At 41.9% G+C, this 18181-nt stretch overlaps 1 protein-coding gene across 2 annotated transcripts; it reads left to right on the top strand.

The window, feature by feature from the left end:
- Nucleotides 1-6228: 6228 nt before the first annotated feature.
- On the top strand, nucleotides 6229-17841 carry zgc:101731 (SNARE_SNAP25N and SNARE_SNAP23C domain-containing protein). Of its 2 annotated transcripts, XM_037468566.2 has the most exons (9): nucleotides 6229-6354; nucleotides 7804-7929; nucleotides 8360-8505; nucleotides 10706-10747; nucleotides 14274-14322; nucleotides 15885-15996; nucleotides 16325-16471; nucleotides 16630-16774; nucleotides 16885-17841. In XM_037468566.2, exons 3-9 carry the CDS (start codon nucleotides 8434-8436, stop codon nucleotides 16948-16950), a joined length of 633 nt encoding a protein of 210 aa, XP_037324463.1. In that variant the 5' UTR covers nucleotides 6229-6354; nucleotides 7804-7929; nucleotides 8360-8433; the 3' UTR covers nucleotides 16951-17841. The 2 variants fall into 2 exon arrangements, with proteins under 2 accessions (XP_037324463.1, XP_037324462.1); XM_037468565.2 differs by lacking the exon at nucleotides 7804-7929.
- The last annotated feature ends 340 nt before the right edge of the window (nucleotides 17842-18181 follow it).

Raw genomic sequence — 18181 nt, 5'->3', positions numbered from 1 at the left:
TGGTACCTTCTCCTTTCCCTCTTCTTCAAGCTCCTCCTCTAATTCTTCTGGCTCCTCTTCTAGTTCTTCTAGCTCCTCCTCTAACTCTTCTGGCTCCTCTTCTACTTCTTCTAGCTCCTCCTCTAATTCTTCTGGCTCCTCTTCTCGTTCTTCTAGCTCCTCCTCTAATTCTTCTGGCTCCTCTTCTCGTTCTTCTAGCTCCTCCTCTAATTCTCCTGGCTCATCTTCTAGTTCTTGTAGCTCCTCCTCTAATTCTTCTGGCTCATCTTCTAGTTCTCCTAGCTCCTCCTCTAATTCTTCTGGCTCCTCTTCTCGTTCTTGTAGCTCCTCTTCTAATTCTTCTAGCTCCTCCTCTAATTCTTCTGGCTCCTCTTCTAGTTCTTGTAGCTCCTCCTCTAATTCTTCTGGCTCATCTTCTAGTTCTCCTAGCTCCTCCTCTAATTCTTCTGGCTCCTCCTCTAGTTCTTCTTCTCGCTCCTCCTCTAGTTCTTCTTCTCGCTCCTCCTCTAAATCTTTCCGTAGCATCCCCTCAATTTCCACCCATGGACAAGGTAAGTCTTTAAAGGTAAGTCCCCATGAACCATTATCTAAAAGGAGCTGTGCTAGAGTGGAGTGCGTATACCAGTTAAACAGCCGGTGGTTTAAAAGAGCCACTGGTACTACAGACATTAAACCTTTGCCTAAGCCTCCTCAGGGACCCGGGGAACCATCGCAGGTAAGTCCCCCTAAGCCTCCTCAGGGACCCGGGGAACCATCGCAGGTAAGTCCCCCTAAGCCTCCTCAGGGACCCGGGGAACCATCGCAGGTAAGTCCCCCTAAGCCTCCTCAGGGACCCGGGGAACCATCGCAGGTAAGTCCCCCTAAGCCTCCTCAGGGACCCGGGGAACCATCGCAGGTAAGTCCCCCTAAGCCTCCTCAGGGACCCGGAGAAGCTTCGCAGGTAAGTCCCCCTAAGCCTCCTCAGGGACCCGGGGAAGCTTCGCAGGTAAGTCCCCCTAAGCCTCCTCAGGGACCCGGGGAAGCTTCGCAGGTAAGTCCTGGTGAGTATCGGCCGTTATGGGACCAGCCTGAGCCAGATTGGGTGGTAGATATGAGGGTTTATCTAGAGTGGAGAGACCAGTTTGACAGCTGGTGGTGCAATAGACGCACTGATGCTCCGGGTAATATTAAGAACCATAATCCAAATAAGAATGTTTATTCGTTTGAAAAGAATTTATCTGAGTTTGAAATTACTTACATGGAGTAAAATGATTTACATTCATTTTTAAGTATCATCATGCTGTATTTTTTGTATTAAGTTGTATTTATTTGTATGTTTTTATTTGATAGTATTTCAGTAATAATACACTTTCAATTCTGGAAGACAGCTCCAGAAACCTGCTCAACCTCCAGCTTGGTCCAGATCCAGGCCTGACACCTCCATCCTCAGTCTTCAAGAAGTCTGCAGTCTTCCTGAACCGCCATCTCTGGTCCGTGCCGTTGACCTGAAACTCATCTCCACTTGGCTTAACATCTACAATCTTCCGGTAAGCTGCAGGTGCCTCCTCCATCTGTATTTTACAAGCAGACGGCTTCAGTCCTAAAGTCCACCTCTAGGTTCTGGCAGTGAACTGCAGGAGCCTCCTCTGCCTGCATTTCCCTGGCAGACACCTATAGGCCAAACCTCTACACATAGTCTCTGGCAGTAGACTGCAGGTGCCCCATCCACCTCGAGTGTGTGGTGGGCAGCTGCAGTTTAGACCTCTACATACAGCCTCTTTTAGCAACTAAAATCCTCCATCCGTCAGCCCTTCAAAGCCACCTCCATCCCTGGCCTGCACCTATCATCCTGGAAGTCAGCTTCTGAAACCTTCTCAACCCTTCTTCTTGTTCCAGCTCCTGGCCTGAGCCTTCACCCGACACCTCCATCCTTCACTCTTCAAGCAGTCTGCAGTCTTCCTGGACCGCCATCTCCGGTCCGTGCCGTTGACTTGAAAGCCACCGCCAAGAGATCGTCCCTTCTACGACCGTCGGTCAACCTGCTGGACTTCGCCTCACCACACTTTGGGCCCCATGACACGCCCGTATCTCTCGTGGGTCAAGGATTCTGTGAAGGGCCCACTCCTGGAACCAGAAAGTCGTGGACAACTGGTGTTTTTCCGTTTTGTGGTTTTTGTTATCTGACTCAACAAAATAAACCTTTTTGTTTTACCCCAACTGATCTGGTCTGCGTCTGGGTCCTGTCTGAGGTAACCGTGACAGTTATGTTCCAGGAAGCTGTGGTGAAGGAGCTCAAATGAGGTTTTTATTAAGTAGAGCCTTAATGTCTGCACTGGTGCCTTTGGACCAGATAATATGTCCACCCAATCACACAGGTTGTTGATGGTCAAGAAGCTACAGCTGTGTGTTACTGTTCTACCTCTTCCTCGAAAGGCCTATACAGATTAACTCTGGGTTAGTTGTCATACAGTCATCGAATGTTCAGTTTGTTATATCTATAAGATGCTAAATACATGTTAACGATTATACATATAAGTATATTCAAAAGTCGGAATTTATTCTTTCTACTGACGGATGTATAGCTAGAATTATCTTGGATTGGTAATCATTTCTTATTTTCTTAGATTCTTTCAATAAAACTGTTGGTAAACAAACCACATCTCCCTTCTATGGATTAAATCTGTGTGCCTTAAAAAAAATACTCAAAACAGTAACTCGAGTCTTTATTTCCCAGATGGAATTGGGTCAATGTTTATTAAGTTCATGTACACCTTCATATGGTATATGTGGATGACAAATATTTCATTCATCAAAGATACAAAGAGTAGTAGCTGCTTACTGTTTCTTTTTAGTCCAGTGAAAGCAACACCCTGCATGATCACTCAAAAGAGGATCATTTAAGTAGTAATATTACAGTGAAGAAATACTACATGTAGAAAAAGTGCCTACAAAATTAAGTAAAAGTCATTTGTATTGTAGGAGCCATATCGAGCTACTGTATATTCATGTTTCTTTCCTCCAAAGTAGTGTGGGTGTGTGTGGGTGTGTGCATGTGTGTGTGTGTGGGTGTGTGTGTAGGCAGGCCTTAAAGACAGGAAGACCGAGCAGTGGGTGTGGCTGGGAAAGGAAACAGTCTTTTGACCGTGTGGTGGAGTGACGTGAGGAGCCATGACGTGACAAGCCGTCTCCCACCAAATAAGAGACTACATTAGTTGAATTGTGTTTATTATTTTTACTTCATTTTTGGTTTGTAAAATCTTTCCACGGAAGAGCAATAAATGGTCATTGCACCAAACCGGATCAATTTCTACTCCTCATCTTTAAAACTACACGCGTCAGGATATCCAGCTCAGCCACCGGAAGTAGCTGATCAGGGGTTAAAGGGACCAACTGAAAAGGCTTCTACATGTATTATGACTTGACTAACTATTAAATACAGTGGAGTAAGAAGTACAACATATTCCTTTGGATTGTAGTAGAGGTATAAAGTAGCAGGAACTAAGTAACACTGTCTTGAAAGGACATATTGTGAATAGAGCGGAGTCTACTTTCACACAAAAAAAGAGAGTAGCCCGGGTGTGATTCATGGGGTTGTCAATAGACAATAGATAGTCTTTGGAGGGACTATGGCCAAGGGACACAGAAATGGTGAAGCAACAAAATGCAGAAAACTTCTCATTTCCATTTAAAATGCTGTTTCACTTTATTCAGAACGTCTTGCTTCCTGTCTCTATAAATGGAGGAAAACTGTAAAACACCAAGACGGGAATCAGTGGACACTGGATGACCAGACAGGGAGGACAGTGTCCAACATGACTCAAAGCTTCAGGAAAACCTGCATTTCTATTATGTGACACAGAGTTTTGTAACTGGGTGAAGAATGATATGTGGTTAACCCCTGGGTAGGACAGGAGACAGTGAGTCTCAGGTCGATATGAAGCTGCATTAGGGGAGGACTTGGACCTGATGGAACACAGACATGACATCCTATGGATATGGTTCAATGTGGGCCCAGGTGGTAGGTGGGGGGGTGCAAATTTGAGTATGGCCTAGGGCAGCCAATGGGCTAGAGCCGACCCTGGGTGCAGTTAGCGGGGACCGTCAGACCCCTGCAGCACCGGGCGGTCAGCCTCATCGCACGCTGCAGTGAGCAGCCTGTTCAGTAGAGTGCGCAAGAGTGTCTCAATAGTTAAGTCCTAAACGGCCCCTCATAATACCGTGAACATTTTTAAAAATACTTTTGAAACTAGAAAATGCATTTCCTGCTGAAAATGCATTGGAATGCTAAAAGCTCAAATGAATTTCAGATAATTGCTGAAAATTCAAAAATGAAAAACACTGAAATGAATTTAAGGAAATTGCTAAAAATACAGAATTTGCGGAAGCTGAAGTGAATTAAGAAAAATACAGATATAAGAAATAATGAAATTACTTTCAGAAAATGCAGAAATGGCAAAATCTGAGATGGTTTAAAAAAAATGTGTTGTAGTTGTAATTGTGGTACTGGTAATACTATCAGTAGAAGAAATAGTGGTAGTTTTAGTTTCAATAGTAGTAGTAGTGTTACTAGTAGTACTAGTATTATTAGCTGTAGTACTAATACCATTAGTCACAGTAGTATTTGTAGTAGTAGTGAAAGTAATAGTAATCAATAAAAAACAAATCAAACAATACGTTGTTGTGCTTTGATACAGGTGCGTATGCTGTGCAGGAAACCCTACAACCCCATCCACACCAGACTTCCCCGTGCAGGTACTTTTGACTTGTCATTGAAGTAAGAGAAGTACAGGACTGAGTAGTAAAAATGACTCCATGATAGCGAGGCAATACCAAGACCCTGAACTGAAGAAGCTAAATAGAATTAAGCCATTGTTACAATACAAGTCATTTTGCTGAAGATTTTTTTTCCAAAGCGACTTACATGGCATTTGTAACCCATGGATTTTACTTTTGTGCCCAGGGGGCAATTAAGAGTTGGGTGTCTTGGTCAGGGACGCTTTGACTTGGCGCTTCGGGCAGCCAGGGTTCAAACTACCAACCTTGCGGTTCCCAGGACACCCTCTCTAGTCCATTCACCACCTCACCTTGTTTGTTTCATCATTGATACTTGTGCTTGTCTTACTGTAACAAGCCAAAAAAGGCCCTCAATGGAAAAGGCCAATTAAAAAAACCTCAGCATAAACATTGAGAGATCTAATTCTAATAATGTGCCGACTGTCAGGAACAATTTAACATTTACAATCCCTGCAGGTTTTCTCTGAAGTGTAGTTTCTGTAATAATGGAAGTTTATTCCTTGAGAGAGAAGGTCTGGATCAGCAGCAGTTATAACCACATTTTGCCTCTTCAGCAGTGGCGGCATCATGTAGACCAGTGGTTCTCAACTTGTCTGTCTCCGGGACCCACCTTTACTCCTTAATGACAAGCCGTGACCCAATTCGATCGGTCAACGGGGGGGGGGTGTTTCTTGTATACACCACTTACAACACTACATTATGATTCACCCATTCACATGGCACTGGGTATGGAGCTTCCGTCAGTATCTAATATACACACCCCTAGGTACAGCTACCGGATCGATTATGGGTCTGGCCAAAGGACACATCGACATGGACTGGCGGTGGTGATAAAAGGCTGACCCTGCTCTCCACAGAGCCATGCACAGCCACTATTCACCTTGACCTGCGGCAATATTTTGCTAACTTTAAAACCTCTCAGTGTTACAGTCTAGGTCCATTTCTTACCCGGAGGGTTAAGTTCAGTCAAAGAAGGTTGCAACATACGTTTTTCTTTTCTTTTTTTTACTATTGAGGACTGTTTGAGGATGGAAAACATAGTAAATCAAAAAAACACAAACTAGTGAAATCAGAGAAATTATCATCCCTTTGCTTTCAGGTGTCATGATTTAAACCTGGCCTGGTTCAACTTGTTTTTTTAAATTTCATTTAATAATGCAAAAAGTAATTTGAATGACGATTTTGTGAGGTCAGACCTTTTTTCATATATGGCATTTAAAGGCTTATGTTACTTCTGAATTTATATCAGATTACACATCACATAATAGTGCGTCTGTGTTGGTATTTAGTATTACTTTCTATGTTGATGTTTCATTACTCCTATGACACTGTGACTTTGTATAAAAATGTGATCCTTTTGAAAGGAACTTGGAATTTAGTGTACCGACGCTGTAGCGTGTTTGGTGAGGGGCGGGGCTGAAGGGGCGGGGCCGGTCAGTGCGGGGAGGAGGGGGCGGGGCAGAGCAGAGGAGATGCTGGTGAGGGAAACCGGTAGGAGGAACAACAGGTTTCTGCGGATGTTTTAATTTCAGCGATCTGGATAACGACTAACAAGCGAATCCAAACACGAGCCCGTGAAAGGTAGGAGGGGGTGATTTATTTCCTTACTATTCCATCTGAGCAGACTTTGTTCAAAGACCATATATGCCTAGCCTATATATATATATATATCCTACTGCCGTCTCCGTTCACTTCAACTCACATGGGTGAATCGATAAAAAGCCTCAATAATAGTTGAGTGGGAATTTAAAAAACGCAGCGAGGTGTTGATACATTTTTTGAGGGTTTCAATACTGTCATCCGAAGCCAAGTCAAACTAGTTCAGCAATGAGCATGCATTCATTGTTAGGTCTAAAAGTTCTGGTGATTGTGTGTTTTTTTTTCATAGAAACAAATCTGCTCTGTTGCGCAGATTTTCAGAGAATCCGTTCTTTTCTTCTTTTTTAGATAAATACCACCTCGTGCATCGCTATACAATTACTATTGATCATCATAATCTATTTTTCTGTAATTCAGCGCATTATTGAAACATACAACATTACTTAATGAAATGAAACAAATATAAGATTTAATTGAGGGCCATATGCAGAAAAAGTACATACAATTAAATGAAAAATCAAATGATCTTATGTGTGAATTTGTAAAGTTAAAGATTCCTGTTAATAGTTGTAGCCTCAACTTAAAAGATGAAAATGAAGATGAAATATGTAAATAATCTAGTGGTGTCCAACGAGCAATTCATGGGGAGGAGAGGTGGAGGGCAGCGTATATGTGAGGTCACAGTGTGTAGCAGGTGGTAGGAAGGCTGCGTTGTTTACTATAGGCTGTCGACCTTTCTGACTGTTGACTCTAGGCCGTGAAGCTTGACAAGATGGAGAAGGGGGGCTCTGCTATGGCGACATGAAGTGAGGAATGATGACGATTTTTGCATCATTGTTCTCATTTGCAATTACAGTATATTAATCTGACAGATTTTACTAATCACATAATGCAGCTCTTGCAATTTGTAATTTAACTAGAGCATATAGCAATTTTCATTAAACTACAGGTTAATTGTGACGCACTATTTTACAAGAAAACTTGATAGACTATGATAAATGATAGGGGAGCAAACATTTGCTGCAACTCAGTGCAAAATTGCTGGTTGCTTGTAGATTCTTGCATGCAATGTATTATTATACTATGAATGTTGTCTTCAGAGCCAAACCCATATTGCGTCTTTAAAGAGAATGTGCTGGGCTTTTGTAAAGTAAATATCAAAGATCTGGACTGTGTCAAGTGCACTTCAGTATTTTTGGGGTGAAGGGGGGTGATTTCATTAGTTTGATTAAGTGATTAGCTAAACAGTCCTCATAGCTTTGTACATTTGATAGACTAAACGATTGATCAGCAGCAGATCCCAGTCCATATTTTTGGTGTTACAGTTCTTTCTCTGTTTTTGCGGGGTTCCAATTTGCACCAAAGAACATCAAGAGTCTTTCTTCTTCTTTCTCCTTCCCCGCTGCCCCTCCTTCCTCTTCTTTATTGCAGCAGGTGGTAATTAGTGGTTAGGCCTAATTAGGAGGCCCTCGCCAGATAACATGATGTCTGAAAAGAACAGTGGGTGTGCGGAGAAGCTGCAGTAGCCGGTGGTGAAGAGGGGGAGCCCAACACCTGGTTGGACACTCACATACTGTGTTTGAGTGGAGAGATTTTATACTGTACTCAACCAGGCTGCATTCTGCAAATGTCCAGGAACATGAGTGCTCTTGCCAGATAATGTTGAATGTTAAATATCAATAGAGAAATGAATAATAGATGTTGAGATTTGGTTGAAAACAGAAAATACCTTTGTAAAATGAATGAACCTGTGGTAATGATATCCCTCTTGTAAGAAATACAGCGTGCGCACCCTTCAAATAGAAAAGAAAACTTGGACACTGGTATAACAGACCAACAGGTTTTTGTTGTCGTATTGTTTGTTTGTAATTTGTGGAGTGGACTATTCTGGTGAAACAAAGTTTTTAGATGAGACCTGCGTCTTACCTTTGTGATCCACTCTGTTGACAGTCATTATAAATAATCACGGTGTCACTCTGCTCTCCAGGTGCCAAATCCACCTGATGCTGCAGCGTAATCTGGTCACCTGGGATTGAACACACACACACAAAGACGGCCAACATGGCGTCAGACCCGCCCATCCTGTCAGAGCAGCAGGAGCTGCAGAGGAGAGGCAATCAGGTCACGGATGAGGTGAGGAATGGACACTTTTCTAAAACATCTGAGGCTGCTGTCCATTTTACGTAATTGCTTTAATGAGTAATAATAACTTATTTTATAAGAGGGATTTCCCCAATTAGAATATGAAAGTATCAGATAACCTGTCACATCAACACGTTTTTTTCTTTTGTGGAATCGTGTTGAACAAAGCTGCCTCAAAAAGCCCCACATTTCATTTATGAACATTTCCCTCATGATAAAGGGAGCCGAGCTCATTATGTGGCTTTTGTCTTTCCCCTTTGACCAAAACATTTCCGTCTAGATCTGTTATCCAAAACATAGATATTTTTATGTTTATTTTATCAGCTTCTCCATCCCTGCGACAATCAACATGTTCACTTGTCAGTGGCAACAGTCAACATATTTTTCAAAAAGTCAAAAAAAAAATGATAACGGTTACCTCCTGTAGTACCTTGTTTTACTTATCCGACAGACCAAATCTCATAATTAAAGATTTTTTTAATGAAAAACAAGGAAGAAAAGCAGCCACTTCTTTAATGACTGAGGGGGGTTTCTTTAGAAATTGAACTCAAAGACTTATATTTATAATAATTACTGATTATCTACCTAATCGGTTATTGATAACCGGTCCCCTTATGAGTGACAGAGTCAATAAAGCGTAGCTATGGTTAAGTTTAGAAAACTCGAGAAATACGGGAAGTACATCAATGTCGGGGCCCAAAAAAAGATCTGTGGTAAACGTAGGGACAGAGACTAAAAATCACAGTAGCGTTACGATGGTTTATTATGAGCTGTGTATGTGACAGTTTTTTTGAGTTAAGAATAAGGGGTAGGGTGACCATAATGACCAGAGGTGCCCAATATGTCGCTTACTAAAGGACACATTTGGTTTCATTGGAATGCAACCCTGGCTGACTCCAATCAGGGCCCGTCATCCGAGTATGTAACATTACCGTTGTTGTTTTATGTTTGATTTCCACCAAAGCGTGTTTTCCTACTAGCCCCCCCCCTCCCGTCGGCTGGTCCTCGGTAGATTGCCATGACTTAGTCGATTGAAGTAGCTTGCGAGCCGAAAAAGTGTGGCCACCCCCATATATATAGACACTTTTACGGGCAACATTATAAAATATGAGAATCCCTTTTGGCAACGGAAGTGGAGTTTTCTCCCAGCCATGCAGACGGCTAGTCAGCTTTAAACATTGCAAACTTTAAAACGGTTGCAATGCAACAAGCAGCAAATCTATCGATAATGTTTTTGTAGAATCCAATTTCAGACGTCAATAAGGTCAAACCTTTGCTACTTGTCTTGGGGTTTGTTATGACATATGTATGAACAATATTGATGTATATTGTTTATATATGTTGATTTCTGGTTTCTCACAACAAGTTGTGTGTGACTGAGAACTCTGCTATGTCTGCGGGGAGAGTCCCTGTAAGGCACCTGGCTCACCTGGTTGCCATAGAGACAACCAGTCTCCCAGTGCTACCATCTGTGGAGGAGACATCAGCCATCGATGAGCTCATGCACTCAGTGGGGGGCGGTGCTGAACACTCACACACAACACACACCGCTGGGTTTGAAGGCCACTGCAGGTCAAAGCCATGTGACACCTCGTCATCCCCTCGGTGGGGAATACCCCGGGGATTAATATGATATATCCACAATACACACACACACACACACACAGCAAGGGCCGCAAAGACGGGAGAAGAATTGTCTATGTGTGATAGTAGTACAGTGCAATTCCGGGTCATTATTTCTGCTGTGTGTTGAGTTTATAAAGATTCAGGTGGATCCAATCTGCATATAATGACTCTATACAAACAACATATATATAATTATAAAGGTTTGATATGCAAGCACTTACTACTTAAAAATAAAATCTACCTCAGAAAATGTTAACGACCCGTCAATCAGTTTGGGAATGGTAGACACTAGCCAGAATATGACACACGTCATTTCCTGGCAGGGAAAACATCTGTATGCATTTATTCAACTGAGAAGGAAAAGGCAAGATTAAAGATGGGAATATTTTGTGGTAAGTTTTAAAAGCTTGATGCGCCATCAAGGAATTTCCTTTGGATAATTTACATGGTAAATCCATTATTTATAGTAGCTGAATGAATGTAATTGCCTGTAGAAAAGTTGCCAATGTTTGACTGCGTATTGAGTGAGCTGTATGTTGAATCATTCATTCTGTGTGTCTTTCAGTCCCTGGAGAGCACAAGGCGAATGATGCAACTGGTTGAGGAGGTATACACTCACACACACACACACATATATATATATATATATATATATATATATATATATATATATATATATATATATATATATATATATATACTTGGAGGGCTGAAAACTCATAAAGACAGAACTTCATTATGAAATGCACGTTTCCATACATGATGTAGTTGTCTTATTCTGGGATGGACTTTAAGTTGCTCGAAAGCAATTTGGGGCTTTGGAACATACACTCAAAAAAAGGATATTGGCTGGTTGTTACATTTACTAATGTGTAACATGTAGAATGAACGATATTCATTAATGTTTTCAATGTGAACGTGATTCAGTCATGTAGGATTGGCATGAACTTCAAAAACGTAACGTTTATTAGATCCATTCATGTTGCGATTAACTGAGAGAATCGAGTAGCCAGGCATGACCGCGAAAACCAAGGCGAAGGCAGTCTTCGTCAGAACCAGATTAAGAAGATACACCGTTGGCCGCACATGGAAAAGGTAAGCAGAAATCCATCACCATCCTTTTAAATGTAAAACAATTATACGTGCATTAATGTCTTCATATCTTAGCTCGTTGTTCTGTTTATGCTATTTTTTATGTAGTGTTATTTTTTACTACATTTAAAAAGGGTAAAGTCCCCATGCGCATGGCTAGCAATGTCGTGTTAGCTTATATAACGTTACGTTACTCCTTTTTGCAACCTACCAATGTGAACGGTGAACAGTGAGCTATTGTTAATGACGAGTTAACGTTTTAGCAATATATTATAAGGTGTTCACGACTAGCTAACGTTGACTTAATGACGTTAGCATACTCCTTGTAGGGTTACATTAGCGCGCTAACGTTACTGCTGAATTTGAATGACAATAAATGACTAAGCACACGTTTCATTTACTAAGAGTAATACAAACGTTAGTTTGGAACATGGCCAATAGCTGCGCGCGGCAAATATAGCAGGCCGTTTTACCGACTCTCATAGATAGAAAGATAGCAATGAGTCGGCGGACCATCGGCGGTTCTCCAGAGGCAGTAGAAGCGACAGTATGACGTAATCGCAAACACGTTTGCGGCGCACCGCCAGCGGCAACCGCTTCGTTTCCCGGACGGCCAGCCGCCGTTCCGCCGCAGTTAAACCGAAGGCGGCGTCTCCGCGGCCCGCCGGAGGCGAACGCTATTTTGGAGCGATCTGTATATATATTTATACATATAAAAATGTATAGCATGCAGTTTATTTAGAATAATGATTGATCAAACCAGACAAATCTCCATTTCCATTTTAATTCCACATTTCAAAGTACAGTACTGTCATTGGGGTACTGTCAATGGGCTGGCTCCGCTCTGGCCACCCGGCCCCCGCGCACACACTGGTCTGATGCGTCACAACAACCGGGAGTTTTTCGCGCGTCACTGACTTAGGAGGCCTTAACCTCCATGAATATTAATTGATTGTTCTATCTGACTTTATTGCAGCAATTTCTGACTGCAAAAGTGTCCTGTGTCTGCTATCCCCCAAAGTGTGTCTTGGATCAACCTCACTGACTACACCATCCCACTACAAGTCTCCTGGAATTCAAGAGAATCACAACAATCAATTTGCAGTCAAAGTTCTTCTCCCAGCTGGATCTGTACTCTGAAAACCTGATCCAGGTGTATGCCAAGAAAAGTGGAGTTCAAGGGAGAAAGATCAAGAGCATCATGGTACCCATAACCCAGGTATGATGACAATGGAAAAGTTAAAGAGAGGCTATTCTACTCGTAGAACTTTTGTATTTTGTTTACTTACTTGTTGCCTTTATTGGTCGTCTGCACTTGTTGCTAACACTCCTGGATCCCAAGGGTTCACATACTAATTTACACACTGATATTGCATGGTTACTCATTGTGATTAATAAGATGGTTGGTTTAGATGGTGTTCCTAATGTTATTTTATCTGCATACTTAGACTGCCAGCATTGACGTCAGACGAGAATGCGTCCTCAAAGGTCTATATGTTTACTTGAACGAAGATCCAGAGAAGCTGGTGAAGGAATACACGGTATGTTCATTTACCTTTATCTTTACTTGGGTAAGATCAAATACGATTAAGTTGGCCCAACTTAACTTCTTAGTGTTGTTTTCAACTATTTGAATATATATTTGAATATAGAATATTCTTTGAAAGCCCTAATGTGAATGAAGTTATTGATAGCTGTTTATACAGTAAAATAGTGCAATAAAAATGGCATGTAATGCACATAAGTGAAAAATGATTGCTTTTGTTAACTGTTTTGTCACAGAATATTGAAAGCAGTCAAACAGCTATGGCGGAGACAGTCTTTGCGATCCATGTGATTCGAAAAGAAGGAGCGGAGCCCAGTGATGACCCAGATGAAGTCGGAGTCATTCTGGAGGGGGTGGAAGTGCTGAGCGAGTTGGGAAATGTACCCTTTGCAGTGTCAATGTTGCTTGCGCTTGTGTATGCTCTCAACTTGAGCTACCCTCCAGAGCTCAAGTATACTTTTGAAGTTCTGCAGAAAATAATAATGGAACTAGACCCAAACAAACTATCCATAAAAGGACAAGCTCTCAAAATAAAGCTATCCCGTTAGACACATTATGATGGCTAAAGCAGATTAGACACTTCTGTGTGTGTTTATTATTTTCTGTATTCCTGCGTGTTCACCAGTGCATTAAGTAAGTAATCACAAGTGTTTAAGATGAATGTTGTGAATGTAAGAGGATAAGAGGGATGTTTGTACAAAGACAAAGTCTTCAGAGTTCAGGTCAAGACTGCACTAATAACCACTGTTAGCACTTTCAAAAATGTATTTTAATTGTGTAAGTGTCATAGAAAGTTGAGAAAAGCTTTTGATATGTATGTTTATAAGAGAAGCTGCTCATTAAAACATTATTCAGTGCCTACTTTGAGAAATACAGTTGTATTGCAACATCTCTCATTTGTCTTGTTTCCAGCCAACACAGTTGTATATTTTGTTAAAACTTAGTTTCAGTTGTGGTTCAGGGTAAATGTTAACACTAACATTTTTAGTATTACTATAGCGAAATCATGGAAAGTATTTCAACATAATTTAACTGCTTTCTTTAAGCAATAAGCAATTAAGTTGGTTCACTATAATATACTCGAGTCGGATCAACGTAATTTATTAGAGTTAGTCCAACCTATTTTTCTTGGGCAGGATTAAATTGAATAATTTGGGTTGGTCTAACTTCATTGACTAGCCTACATTTTACTAATGTGGCATTAGTCAAACCAACTGTATTCATTTGAGTTTGACACAACCCAAGAAAATGCGTTGAACCAACCATAATAAATTAAGTTGATCCTACTCAAATACATCAAGTCGTATCAACATAATTTCTTAATGCTCAAAGAATCAATAAAATAGTGTGCAAATCATTTCCATGATTTTATTAAGTTCGTTGAAAGCGTTGTTTTTTTGAGTGTAGCAGATAGATGGTCTAACTGCAAGCTGCTTTTCATGACAGCTGGATGGGAAAGCTGTACTCATGTGACTCTCTGTGCTCCTTCCTGCAGAGTAAAGACGCCGGGATCAGAGCTGTGGTTATGCTGGATGAACAAGGAGGTAATTAGTTCAATTTGCTCCCTCTTTAAATTCTCCTTTGTTAAGACTAGTTCACGCTGCTCTCATCTGTGAGTTAAAAAAAGCTCTGTTTTACACTTGTGCTTTCGCTTTTAAATTGCAGGGATCAGTAGAATCTCTGCTAGCTTGAGTTGGATTGTTACTTAAACAATGTGCAATATACAGATGAATTATTTTCAGACAAGTCTAACGAAGGATCCCTAAGACAGTGTTGTCTGAAACCTGGGAACACTCAGGGACAAAACGTGAGCCTTAATGTACGGGGACAGTGAGCAGTGGGTGAACATGTCCTTCTGAACATGCCCCCTCTGTGTTGAAACCGTTGGCATCTTAAACCCAGTGCCATGAAACTCGTGTTCCTCACAGAGCAGTTGGAGCGCATTGAGGAAGGGATGGACTCCATCAGCAGGGACATGAGAGAGGCCGAGAAGAACCTGACAGACATGGCCCAGTGCTGTGGTCTGTGCATCTGGCCTTTCAGGAAGTAGGAACCGCACCTCGACCCAACTGGTGGCCTGAAAACAACTCACTGATGCCCAGTTCCATTAAATTAGCTTGAATAAGAGTTTTTATTGTGAATTTGGTTCCACAATAACAACACCAATGTTAGTTATGCCTCAATCCATCCACCCCACTCCCCTCATCTATCCACCCATATTTAGAATTTTAAATTTCCCCAATGATCCAAAAATTATACATTTTGACAACGCCAATTTTAAAAAGCTGTCTTTCAACAAAACATTAACTGTTGTCAGTAATTTAGACCATCCAGATGATGTACAGGTTATTTAATGCTGTTCTTTACTTCATCAACAAGGGCTGAAGTGATTTGTCAATCCATCTTATGACAAAGCCTTCTCCTCTCAGATATTTCTGCATGACATTTCTAGACTTTTCTGTATCCCACAATTACCTCTGGAGGAGGTTTAAGGACATGGAGACACATGTGAGAGAAAGAAGGATTCAAGTAAGTGAACAGTGACTAGGGGAAAGTTTAAATACAATAAATGATAAATAGATTAATACATAATAAATAAAAACTCAAATAAAAACTAATTCAGGATCAAGAATTATCTATTAATTATGTATTAACTATATTTCAGTTGGGTTTGCTGAGTTGTAAAACATGATGGAACTGGGCCCCGAGGTAGGGGTGTAACCAGCTGGCCCCTATGCACGGGGCCTCCTTTTTTGGCATTTGTCAGTGGATTTTGATTGTTTTAAAATTATGAGCGTCTTATTCTCATTTGCTGGTAGCTGTTATTTTTTTTCAGTTCAGCTGCGGGGCTTTCAGGTAACAGTTGCTGATTTTATTTTGCTGCTGCCCTCCACCATCTCCTCCCTCCCTCTATTTCCACTCTGTCCTTTTTGCCTACCCCCTTACCTTTTTTCTCCCCATCATATCCATCCAACCCCTCTTTCGGCCCCCCCTTTTCCTCCTCCTCTTTCCCTCCATCTCCAACCCATCTGTCTTCTTCCTCCTGCTCGTCCCTCCACTCCTTCTCCGTGTCCTTTACCCGCCCCTCCTCCCTCTCCTCTCATAGAGCAGTTGGAGCGCATAGAGGAGGGCTTGGATCAGATCAACTCTGATATGAAGGAGGCAGAGAAAAACCTGACTGACCTGGGCAAGTGCTGTGGCCTCTGCTCCTGTGATAAGTAGGTGGTGTCAGACCTTTCCAGCACACCCTTTTCCTGCTCCCCTTTGTGGCCCGCCTGCATTGCTGTATTGATTTTCAGCCGTTTGGATATCATCTTACAGCATGTTTGTCGTCTCTACTGTACAAACGCACCACTGATGTACCCACACTGGTGAGGTCCCACACATGCATTGCCTAAAAGATACTACTCCGCTAAAGCTTGTATCACAATAGAACAATACAAGTCTGTACTGCAGCTCTAAGACCAGTATGGGTGCAGAGTGGTTCTAGGAGCATCACATTCAACAGGTGAATGATAAAACGTTCATTCTCTTTCTCTCACTCAGACTGAAGGCCTTTGAGGAAAGCGGGGCGTACAAGGCAGTTTGGGGCGGAGGATCTGGTCAGGACGGCGTTGTGTCCAATCAGCCGCCGTCGTCTCGAGTCGTTGATGAGAGGGAGCAAATGATCATGAGCGGAGGACACATTCGAAGGTGGAGCGAGGGAGAGAGCGCTCAATGAATGCTTATAGCGTCTGTTGTGTTAGGCGAGGCAGATGTGTAATGTAATACTACCAGCCGTTAGTCACACAGTAGCAGTCAAACACAGGACATAATCACACACACACAATATTTACTTTGCTCTATTCCAGGGTGACTAACGATGCCCGGGAGGACGAGATGGAGGAGAACCTGGTTCATGTCGGCAGCATCATTGGGAATCTGAAGAGCATGGCCCTGGACATGGGCAACGAGATAGACACACAGAACGTCCAGATCGAGCGCATACAGGGAAAGGTCCTGTCGGCACATATCTCCACCTAGCAAGTTCCAGAAAACATCTCAGCGGGCTACAAACAATGAGAACCCATCACAAACTGTTCTGTTTCTTTTTTCTCTCCCTGCAGGCTATACTCAACGTGTCCCGTATCGACGCTGCCAACCAGAAGGCCAATAACCTCATTAAACGATAGAAGGAGCGCTCTTTTGTTTCACTCTTCTTCTACTCATTCACCATACTTGCAATTAGCCAATGCTTCCACCTGTTTTGGGAAAGTGCTGCTGCCTTTATTTACTGCTTTATATTGGTGTTTTTTTAAGCAGTGTTTTCTTTCGTGTGACATTTTTGCTGCGGTTTGTCAATTGCACCGATTCTCAGTTGCGAGAATCCTTTTATGTGTCATATGATTCTTTTAATTATTTCACGACAAGGCATACGTCGCTTAAGGTTTCCCCTGTGAGATGGCATTTGTGGTCACTTAACAGTTCTATCATACGGAGCTTCAATGATGCCTGAAGGTTAAACTGGGTCACTGCACCAGCAGCAGCAGCAGAATCAAGTCAAATCAGGAAGTACTTCCACAATGAAAACGACCCTGCCAAAGAGCGGCTCTGTTGGGCCTGTATTTAACTTCTATCGAGCAGATATTTTAAAAAAGAAATAAAATCTCTGATAACCATGTCCAGGATATATGTCCAAATTTCCACAAAAAAACTTCTGTGTAATCACTTCTACACCCCCCTCAATCTTTCTTTCTTGAAAAGCTAAATAGAGGGTGAAACACGTGCGTGATGGCGCCCTCTGCAGGCGCTGCTGGGTATTGCCCAGCAGACAGAAACACGTATTCTCTCCGAGGGGAAGATCTCTGGCGACACCAAGAGGACGAGCATGGAACCTGCCCTTCTTCCTGGCCTCTCCATCTTCTTTCCACATTGATATAAAATGGTGGTGAAATGACGATAACTAGGAGTCTGAGCGCATCAATGTTTTTGGTGACCATCAAAATCTCTTATAAGTCACAGCATTGACTGATTCTGATTTTGTGCTTTGTTCAATGTATTTTTCATTAAAGCCAATGCGCTCACATTGTTTCAGTAGCTGCTTTGGATGTTCAGAAACATTCGGTTTTAACCTACATGTGACGTGGCGTGACCTTATGCTGGAATTAATAGACTATTGTTTGCGGTGTGTTTATTTTAAAAACCTAGTTATTAGCGTGGTTATTATTAATATTTTGGTACAATGAATCTGATGACCTGATAACCACACAGCTGGTTGAAGATCACTACGCTCAATGGCGCGACTAGAGCTCGTGCATTGTAATGGCATGCTAAAATCAAAAGTTATGAACAATAACGGGGCGTTGATTGGGTTAAGGGTAAGGGACTGTCCAGGTGAATACTCAACAACCCAGAGGATCATTG

This window comes from Pungitius pungitius, chromosome 3, assembly GCF_949316345.1.
Source record: "Pungitius pungitius chromosome 3, fPunPun2.1, whole genome shotgun sequence".
Classification (NCBI taxonomy): domain Eukaryota; kingdom Metazoa; phylum Chordata; class Actinopteri; order Perciformes; family Gasterosteidae; genus Pungitius; species Pungitius pungitius.
This window is presented reverse-complemented; position numbering and strand designations above follow the sequence as displayed.